General features: G+C 39.7%; 1 protein-coding gene across 2 annotated transcripts; it reads right to left on the minus strand.

Moving 5' to 3' along the window:
- Positions 1 to 393: 393 nt before the first annotated feature.
- On the minus strand, positions 394 to 10,525 carry si:ch211-197h24.6 (uncharacterized). Of its 2 annotated transcripts, none has more exons than XM_055013759.1 (12): positions 10,415 to 10,525; positions 8,618 to 8,702; positions 7,178 to 7,208; positions 5,337 to 5,414; positions 5,108 to 5,247; positions 4,901 to 5,026; positions 4,318 to 4,363; positions 4,069 to 4,134; positions 3,565 to 3,971; positions 3,370 to 3,474; positions 1,865 to 1,952; positions 394 to 754 (listed from the first exon to the last, which is right to left on the minus strand). In XM_055013759.1, the coding sequence occupies exons 2-12, from the start codon at positions 8,687 to 8,689 to the stop codon at positions 711 to 713; spliced, it is 1,203 nt and encodes a 400-aa protein (XP_054869734.1). In that variant the 5' UTR covers positions 8,690 to 8,702; positions 10,415 to 10,525; the 3' UTR covers positions 394 to 710. The 2 variants fall into 2 exon arrangements, with proteins under 2 accessions (XP_054869734.1, XP_054869733.1); XM_055013758.1 differs by having other exon boundaries at positions 1,853 to 1,952; positions 10,415 to 10,524.
- Between the last annotated feature and the right edge of the window lie 326 nt (positions 10,526 to 10,851).

A 10,851-nucleotide genomic window follows, 5' to 3' on the forward strand; every position in this document is an offset into this window, starting at 1 on the left:
ACGACTTGTCTCATTTCTGTGATTTTATAACGCTGAGACACTCCTTGTTTAATCCCTTTTATTTCTGCAAGCTGCTACGTGTCTCGGCCGGGACATTGCTGTGAAAGAGATCTCATTCAGTCCATTTCCTGGTTAAAGAATAACCTCAATCCAACAAGATACACTTTGAAACTTTGACGTCGCTGAAACTTCAGACGGAAAATAAGGAATCAGTCTTGGCTACAGAACCAGGAGGACAAGTTTTGTAGCTGGAATTCATTCAAGTTCTTTCTTTAAACTGGCTCTACACGGAGGCCAGACAGCATCTCGAACAGTCTAGTGTGCAACATAAAACCTGAAGGACAGGTTTTCAAAAGGAAATACCCACATGAATGCATTTCACAGTACAACACATCGTTTTCTCCATGACTTTTATTGAATCTGGGAAATTTAACAACAGCCGTACACTAAAATGATCAGTTAAAGTTGTTGAAAACATGCGTTTTGTGTAAAACTTTCCAGGTTAGAAACGTTCCCATCTTCTAAAGAAGTCCAAAACGTGTAAAAAAAACAACAACAACTAAATAAAACAAAAAACTACCTGGAGGCAGCAGGAAAAGTAACACAGGTGCATAAAAATGTCAAAACAACAAGAAACCTACGTTTTCTAACTGCTGGACAGTCGTGGCTGACGGACAGGAAAAGGAGGAGATCGAGTTGTCACCATTTTGTCATTTGTAATATCTGGATGGACCATCGGAGTATCTGGATGGACCTGGAAAAACACAGAATGATGAAAGCATTAAACAGATTACAGATGGATGATTCACTCGCATGTTGACTTCTGTGCCTCAGGAATTCCTTTGGTGCCCTTCAGTTAAACATACCACTACATGAGGCACATTTAAGTTACGGAAACCTGAGGAGAAGACGAGACGCTCATTTTATGTCTACATTTTGAGCCTCTTTGTCTGCTTTGTCCTTTGACTTGGAAAATCAACATCTTGAAAGACGTTTCAAATCCTAAAAATGCATCTCAGGAAGCATTTTGACTTCAAAAAGAAGCGAAACACTGAAATATACAAACTATGGAGGAGGAGGTGTGCATATAATAATATTATGAACAAAAATATTAATAACAAACTTTATAACAACTTTAAAAATTGGAATTACAAGGTGCTTTAGAAAACAAAACCTTACTAAAGACTGAAACATTAAAAAGAGCAATAACACAGCATTAGAGAAGGAATCCAAATTATCATTGTACCTAGCCATGTGTCAAAGCTCTTTTATACCTTACTGCATCTGCGTTTGTGAAAAAGGGGATGCAACTATCAATTATTTTCATTGTCATCACCTACTGATTGTTTTCTCTGTTAACTGATAAGTTGCTTGATGTATAAGATGTCAGAAAATGCTGACAAAATGTCCTGTTTTGTCCACAATTCAATGATATGCAGTTTACTGTCAGTGGAGGAAAGAAACCAGAATATATTCACATTTAATGAACAGAAATCAGAGAATTTAGACTTTTATTACCTAAAAAGATCAGCGATTATCAGAATAGTTGGTAGTAATTGTTACTTTAGTAGTTGAGAACCAATCAAGTAATCGTTGCAGCTCTAGTGTTACGTTTTGTTAAGAGGCATCCTTTCATTCCTGGTTAACTGAATTAAAAATGAAAATATATTGTAAGTTATGACCAGCACTCTACTCATCTGACAGATCAAAACAATGGATAGATGATGCAGATGAGTCACTGGCTATATTGAACTTTTGACTCCTCTGCTCACATCTCTATTGAGAGAGACTAAAAAGTGAGGAAACAAATCAAGGAACTGAGAAACGAGAGGAGGAGCTGGCCATTACATACCTGAGAGATTACCTAAATATCGGTCGTTACTGGTTGACAATCTGGAGGGTGTGGAGGAGAAACTTGCGGAGCTCATTGACATGCTGTTCAGACTAGAACCCTGAGGAGGAAAAAAAAAGACACAAAATACACATTTAAATGGATTCACCAACTGAAAAATCTTCACAAATGCCAAAATATCAATGTACTCTTACTCATACTGCTATCAAACCTTCAAAAACTGCATAGCTATAAAGTGTTGGACTTTGAACAACTGATAGTATCTGCCAAGGCCACTGATACAATTTAATAATAAAAAAAAAAAGTTAATTAGGTTACAACATCACTAAAGTTTAGCAGGCAAGACAAAGTTAAACTCCTTGAACCATAGAAGTAACAAGCAAGGTTGAAAGGCTTTTAATCTTTTTTCAAAATGACCCCATTCAGTCGAGAGAGAAGGAGGAGGCAGAAACTCAAATGACTTAAGTTGCCAGTAAGGTTTACTGATATCAGGAGATGTGACACCAACAGAGCAGCAGTACATGCAAGCTTCAGTTCTGAGGATTCTCTCTGATCTTTGGGTAAATATTGCAGTTGGGAGAAGGTCAGATTTAGATTACAGACCACTAAGCAGACAACTAGTCTGCTTGGTCACGTCAGAATAGACACTATCTAATCCTGACCAGAGCAGAGAGTTCTAGCATATCTTCCTCCTACAGCGTCTGCCTGTCTGAAGCCCATTATGACCTTAGAAAGGGGAAAGAGTAATTTTTCCTTCACAAAAACAATCTGTAACAATAGAAGAATTGTTGGATTTGTAACTTTCTGACTGTGCTTTTGTGTCAGGTGGTTTTGTTGGAAAAAGTAGCAAAATTAGGCCTAAAATTGTCAGATTGCATCAATATCACTTTATTCTACATGTCTCTATCAAAAAAATACCAAAGAAACTGCAATCCTCAAAGCAACTAAGAAGCCATCACTGACTCAGCTGTGACAAAAATGTACCGATTTTTTGAATGAACTGCATTCAGTGTTTACACAGAGCAGATAGGAGTCTACAGGAGCATGGCTCAAAAACAGTAAACAGAGGAGCAAGTTATTGGAAGATACATTCAGCATGGTGAAACATCGTTCTGGAGTTGTGCAGAGGAGTGTTGAAAAATGCAGAGTTTGTAGAGGTTGTAAAAATCTAAATAGCAAAACATCTATAATATGTAGCGCCACCATCTAGTTGCAGTAATGGTAACCCTTGTGGGCAACTTATTTCTTTTCCTTTTTGTGTGCTTTGTGGCATTACAACTTTGTCATACTACAGAAAAGGCATTTGTGAGTTCCTTCAACTTCCATTCATGGTTGTTCTGTTTCCATAGAGGCTCAGGACTTTATATTGCAGCAAAAAATTAACCCACAGTGAGTAAAAACGTGACAGGACCAGACAAATCTTGAGGTTCAGAGGGTTAAGGATTGACTGTAACTTAAATGCTTTATTTAAAAACAAGATTATTTGTCACAGAATCATGTCAAAAGCGGCTTCATACCGTGGACACGCTCCTCAGTCTGTACTCCATCAGCACATCTGTTAGTTTCTGTGTCACTTTCAGGACCAGTTGTGCATCGGTCTCATTTTCTATCCTGAAAGAATCCTAAAAACAACATTTTTATGAAGTTACTGTACATCTCAATGCAAAAATTAGCAATTTAAAAACTAAAATAAATGTTAACACTTAACCTACCAGGTATGCGAGCAGAGTATTAGGAAGGGCGCTGGATTCCGGAGCTGCTCCCATTAATCCCGGCCTAGTCATTGGTTTGTCCATTGGTCTGTCCAGTAAACCTCCCCCCAACTGGTTGCCCCGGAAAGGTTCGGGATACATTTTGCTAGGGCTCTCATCCAACAGTCCACTCCTTCCAAAGCTGTCTCTGCCGTCACCTGGGCCAAAACCATTCCCACTTCCTACTGGGCGGCGACCCATACCATCCGAAAAAGGCCTCCCTTCCCTACCGGAGTCAGGGAAGTCCTGTCTGTTGGAGTAGCCTCCAAAGCCGGGTTCTCTGTATTCACCTGCTTGGTAGTCAGGAGGAGGAGGACCACGGTGAGGAGGGAACTCACCTGGAAACCTCGAGTCGGGGAACCTGGGAGCTGTGAGAAAAACGTTTGTTGCTTTTCATACTGTAGTTCAACATAAGAAGGACAAACAGTGACACTTTGATAGAGTGTGTTTCAAACACAGACTCACCAAAGGGTGGTCCCATCGGTCCCATCCCTGGAGCTGATGGAGGAGCAACTTTAGGAACAGCAGAACCTGTGAGAGAGAATAAAGATAAGAATGACTCAGAAAAGCTGTTGTATGCAAAGGTTTAGGTAAAATTACAGAAAAAAAATCTATCATCAAAAGTTAATGCATTATTTTTTATTCCAAGAGTTAAAAAAAAAATAAAAGACACAGTGGCTGTAGTTGTCAGGCAAGTACAGCAGAGTAACTTACGGAATCCTTTAAAAGCAGGTACTTCTAAAGGCTCCTTCAGGATCACCTAAAGGCCACAAAAGAAACAGAAAAGCATGTAAACATATTCTAGTAGACGCCCAAAATACAATTCTGAACCTGTAAATGACTATATTATGAGCTCCTTAACGGCGCATAAGTCTCTGAACCCAAACACCAGCAGATGACTTGCAAAGGAATTGCTAAAGTTACTCGATTTAAAGGAAAAAAGAACCCAATTTGACGGTCTGTGAAAGTATCAAATCTAACGGAAGGTTTCTTCAGGAAAAATACCCCAAAATAATCTTAAAATTGTGATATTTAATCAAAGTGACTATATTCTACACAGCTCACTTTACAAGCAAGCACATTTAGTCAATATCAATATCTGTTTATGACTAGAAACACAAAATCGCAATCCTATTTTAATACTAAAAGTAGTGTTTTATCTATTTCATGTCAGCTCAGTGTACGTTATGTATTTGTTGTGATATGTTATTTGCTGCTACAACACTGCAGTTTCTTGTAATCTATCTTCGAAAAGAGAACTTTTGTATCATTGGTGTAGTGCTAAAGGTCAAATCACCTTAATTTGTCCCCTCCCCTCTGTGTTCTGCACTTCCAAAGCAGCTTCTTTAACCGCCTTTCTGATAACGGGGTCTTTGACTGCTTCGTCCTCCTCACAGGTCACCTTGTCAGGGTGGGCCTTTTTCTGCGGATACAGCGTGAAACAGTTAAAATAAATCTGCGACACCATGCTTTTGAGGCAGACAATCAAAGCGACAACACTCACCATGTATCTGAAGCCGTGTTTCCAGCCTTTCACGTGGTCGAGCATGTCGTGCTGCAGGCGTGACATGGCGCAGAGTTTGCACTGGTAGTGCGGCGGGACGGATTTACTGGGGCTGCGGTACTCCCACACATACTGGAGGCCTGCAGGCATGTCATGATCACTGGTTATTTATTGCATTTTTGTATGCAAAAAGAGAAATGTATGAGAGGGAAACAGCCCCTCTGCTTACCAATGACACAATCTGTGATCCCCTTCAACTGTTTGCTGAGAGACGGTAAGGTGTAGATAGAAGTCCCCTTTGTGTATACTGCAGAAGTACAACAGTGGTCAACATCTCATAAATGCTTAATAATTGTCCAAGAAATAAAGTTTACGTCCACCAAACTATATTGAACAAAAATATGAAGGCAGCATGTAAAGGTTTAGCAAATTCTAGTCGTAGAAGGACAGTGCAGAATCTGGAGGCATGAGGCAGCATGTGGGGACGTCAAGTGATGGCAGCTAATGAGCAACATAACCATGGATGTGAGGATTTCATCTAAATATTGTTAGGGACTGAAATTGCGATTGTCTGTAGCATATCCTTGCCCATACTGTCACTATTCCACCTCCATGGGCCACAATATCTGTCATCTCCTCAGTGCAGTTGAAAATAAGATTCATTCATGAAAAGGATCATCCTCAAACTTGCAAGTGTCCAAAAAATATCAGCAGTTGCCCACCGGAGACAATTATGATGCTGTTCTGCTGTTAGATAAACGCCTTGGGGAGGAGATCGCAAACCAGCGTCCCTTAGAAGTTTCCTCAGTTTGAGCCGATATTCTCTGGTTGTCCACATCAGCAGCTTCACCAGTGTTTCTGCAGCCGATCGCAAACAATTTCATAAATGGATGAGCTGAATGTGACGATCCTGGGCTCGGTTGGTGACGTGGCAGACTGAAAATGATTTCCTCAGATGACAAATGGTTGAGTTGTGAACATTCAAGTGCCTGGCTACTGCCATAACTGACAAGCCAGCATCTCTTGTCGTCTTTTTCTTGTCATCTATTGCATCATGTCAGTTAAATAAAGCTGTATCTTAAGGTGGACTTTTATAATCTATGGTCAAAGGAGTGTCTGTATACTTGTCAGCATCTGATCATTCTCTGTTAAAGCCACACCTGACCAGAGTGTGAATGAACTCAGAGGTTGACAATTTGTCACCGGTTAAATGGCTCAAAAAAATTTTTGTGCACAAAGATTAAAATGAAATTTTTCCATGAAGCCTGAGAAGAAGTCCATTTGCATGCTGCCTTTATATTTTCGCTCTGTTGCAAATTTCTTGGAAGAAGCCATCAACCTTCATAATCCCAGTAAAGAAGACAATGAAGTTAGGAAAGTGTTCCATGTTCTTACTCTACCTGCAGCCTCTCAGGGCCAAGAGACTTTATTCTGTCTGTACTAAGTGAACAACCATTAGACACCCAAACTCCTCATGTGTGCTTTTGATGCCTGGGACAAGAGTGGGAGCAGCAGTTATCGGCTAACTCCCGTTTAGACCCAAACTGGGCTGCAGGACACCACATCCCATGATGCACTGCTTCTCACCGTGCTCAGCCACAGAAAGTCACTTCTGTGCTGCACTATTGAAGCAGCCCTCCTGCAAATGCACCATAAAACTCCTGCAATGATTAAAAATACTCTCGTAAACAGGGGAGGTTTGCTCTGATGTAAAACAGGCAAATATTTGCAAAAGCTGGACTGTATTCAAATATCACAGTATAAAATATGCATTAAAACTTAATAAGCAACCACTGCAGATGCATGGCTGTATTACTGTGTCCTAACACTACGTTTAGTGTCACTTGGGACTAATGGAGCTTATGGTACAGGCCTTCAATGAAGCAACATTTTAGGAAAATGGGTTGAGGTGTTCAGAAAGTGTGATTGCACCACAACAGCCCCCCCCCAGTCATTGAGGGTGAGAGTCTAACAGAGCAGTGAACAAGCCACCACCCATGATGTGAAGCAGAGAACACTCAAACTTCAACTCTCAGCGCTGGAAGTGGCGCAGTGTGTAAAAAGACTTACCTATATCGGCAGAATTCTGCGGCAGCTTTCTCTGTCATCAGAGGGAATAAACCCACGAGAAGGAGAGAGACACACACACACGAATTAGTGAGATGATGACACTTTGCAGAGGACTGAACACTTGGTCAACGTCCCCCACATGTTATGCCAAAGAGCCACAGTTTCCTCATTCTTTATGACCCCTGCATCAAGCAGCGGCAGTCGCAGAAGTGTGCAAACACAGTCTCAAACGTAGAGTCTGAATTCTCATCAAATGAGAATGTAAACGATCAGCACTTTGACAGGGAAAAACAGAGTTCAATATGGAAAGTTGCTGCTCTACAGGGGCCACATTAAAGTATGCTGAGGTCAAGACCTCAGGAATTTTCCCAAGAGAATGAAACTGGGTGTGTGGGAGCTCTGAATGTGTTCGTTTCATAAGCTGTATAAAGCATGGAGGTCGTTCCTGTTACACTTTGAGGCCTTCAGGAACAAGATTGGGTGCTGAAGTAAATGTTTCCAAACATAGTTTTTGTAACAGGACACGAGACAGCCGACAGAAACAAGCAGATAGTCACAACAAAACTCAAAAATGCTGCCTGTATGTCATAACAGTAAAACATCTGGATAAAAATTAATCGTGATGGTCTGATTTACGTTATGCAAGTAAGAGCTTGTAAAACAAACATTTTAGGATCTGTAGTATAGTACTACCTGTCATACATAATAGACTGCAAAGTTATCAACCTTATGCACAGTGCTTGTATAGCTAATTCTGTAATAAAACTGAACATAACTGTTGTGTTTATCAACAGACTGAAGAGAAGGCAGTCTGAACGTCATGGCAATAAAAGGGTGATGTGTTCACTCAGTGCTTTACGCACTGAAGTGCATTTGAGAAGTGATGCAACCACTTACCCTCAGGAAAAGCTTAGGTAATTAAACTATCAATGATTATAACAGAACAAAGTGTTACAAATCAGCAAAATGATCCGTGAACACTCCGAACTAAAAATGAGTGGACTGCTACTTGAAAATGGTTGAGCTAACAAAGTTTTGCCCAAAAAAACTAACTATAAAACTTTTACAACATCCAAAAAATTCTGGCATAGTGAAGTCAATCAACTGGACTTTGCAAATCTGGTGCTGAAAAATTCCAGTAATGACAGACCTCATATGTGAAGCCCAAACCACTGAATGACGTCTTAATCAACCAGAATGCAAAAAAAGCAGGCCTGGATACTCAGAGGCAGCTACTTAGTCCACCAAAGACTGCTGTGACCTGGTTCTCCATCAGGCATCAAAAAGGCAGGTCAACAAAATCACTTAAGAAAATGTGCCAGGAGAAAATCATGTTTCCTTTCTGAGCAACAAGCAGGCAATTGTGAAGCTGATTCTGAAGCTTATAGTGCTGCTTTGGTTGCATGTAGTGTTGAAGTGCAGCCACAGAGAGATACTTACCTTTAGGTATCTCTTTTGAAATGGCGGCCCATTTTTTGGCAGAGGCTGGTTCACTGAAGCCTGACCCTCCATTTCCTCAGTTTCTCTAGTATGAAACAAAGAAGTAGAACGTATCGAAAAGTATACATGTACCAACTGATCTCCCTTAATGATACACATGCCTTAATTAGTGGCTATTGAGTTATGATCTACGTGGATTAACAGCTACTGTGTTGTTTCTTGTCTTCTCAGGACCAGACCAGCCCCAATTTGTGCCACTCTGTATAAACTACATCAGACCAACAAAATAGCAGCAATATGTAGCGACAAAGGACACTTCATCGATAGCAACAAGAAAATAGTTTCATACAATGTCTGAGAGCTTCACTTGAAATGCACCAGATGTAAACCAACATGAAGCTCGTAACAAAAATGCAACGTGCACTCAGTTGACTGAACAAACGCCATACGTGTTGGTTCATAAACAGCCCATCATATCCCTCAATAATAAACTTCTTTCCTCATGGACACATATACAGATGGCTGCAGTCATCCATGGATGTGTAGCTGGTGCATGTTATACTACTTTTCTAGTTTGTCGGGGTCCACTTTAAGGACTTGTTGCATACTTATATAGTCGGTCTGCACATGCACACTACTAACAACCATATGCAAGGTTCTCTTAGTAATGTAGTCGACAGATTTTATGCAGATGGGTCCTTTCAGACTTGGGGAGATGACAGAATTTACATAATGCAGATTCTTGCAGGAAGTAAAACACCACATCATTTCTAAATTACACTCATGAGGGCCCACAAGATGTAAATTTACCATCACACAATGCGAGTGTCTGCATGCAATTAAAGATCTGTGACCATGCATGGCCAGCTGTGCATGTACCAGGAAAACAAACAATGTTCAAAACAAATGCTTGCTATGAGTAGAGACTGTGTGAGAAGATTTTTTGTTATCCACTCCTTTATAATTTATCATAAACAGAGCTGGAATTACAGGAGTTGTTGCCAGAACTGATTAAATAATGGACAGATTACTCGAAAGTGAAAATAATTGTCAGTTACAGCTCCACTCGTGTGTGTTTTTCACTGCAGTGTTAACATAAAAACTATTACCGGGGCACCTTGATAAACAGGCGGTTTAAGTGGCTAAAGTGAAAGTAAGGTGATAAAATTCTAATTAAATCTTTGTATGTGTGTGTTTTACTTTAAAACGATCATTTAAAAGATCAATAATTATCGATATCGGCTGGAAGTAAACATTTTACGGTGATAAAATTGTTGAGTTTTCCCGTCAAGCCTTTGTTTACAATCGATTCATGAAGCTAATCGTGGGTGACTAGAGTAAACAAACCGATATTTTAAAATTCCCCGTTGTTTAAATCAAACAACATGTTTCTGGAGATTTCTAGAGTCTGTAAAACTCTTTTAACCATTTGGGTGAAGAAATCCACTAGACTAATGATAAAGAAACGGTTTTAACACATTTAGTAAGTTGGAACTTCTCTCCCGGTTGGACTCCGGATGGACAACCGGTATTTGATGTAGGCGAGTCTTTACGTATTGAGGAAACGCCTCAAACTGAAACATTCCAAACAGACTTTCGGTATTTATTAGACGAAATAATAGTTAGTTCTGTCTATGCTAATACGTCAGGGCTAAAAAGCCGATGAGGCCCTGTCAAGTAAGGCTTTACTTTATCAGTTTATTCACAATTTTTTGAAAAATAACTAAGCAGGTTAGAATGCCGCATATAAAAGGGACTTCCGCGACTAAAACAATAGGACAATAAAACGAAACTTACCCGGTATATTCAAACGCAAAGTTTCCCTTAGCACACAGTCGGTACAGTGAACTAGCTAGCAACCGAAAGTGGTTTCAGGGAGAGGATAGTAGTATAATGATTTCGCCTGTTTAAAAAAAAACATATTTTAACGTTATTTTATCCCCTCACATTATAAATACACAAAATAGATAATATTAATATAACAAAATAACAATTACCCAAATTAAATCGCACGTCTGTACAATTTAGAAATGAAAAAAGATAATTAACAGGCAACTGTGCGGACAACTATGTAATGCGTTTATTTTAAACACCGGAGTTTACCGGCACACACCCAAGAGCACGGTATTGATTTTTTCTTGGACATTTGGCCTTGTGTTTTTTATTTTCTTTGTATTAATTTCAATTTAGTGAATAAACACTTTACAAAAATTGAAATTGTACTGCAATCATAA

Source organism: Amphiprion ocellaris, chromosome 9, assembly GCF_022539595.1.
Source record: "Amphiprion ocellaris isolate individual 3 ecotype Okinawa chromosome 9, ASM2253959v1, whole genome shotgun sequence".
Taxonomy (NCBI): Eukaryota; Metazoa; Chordata; class Actinopteri; family Pomacentridae; genus Amphiprion; species Amphiprion ocellaris.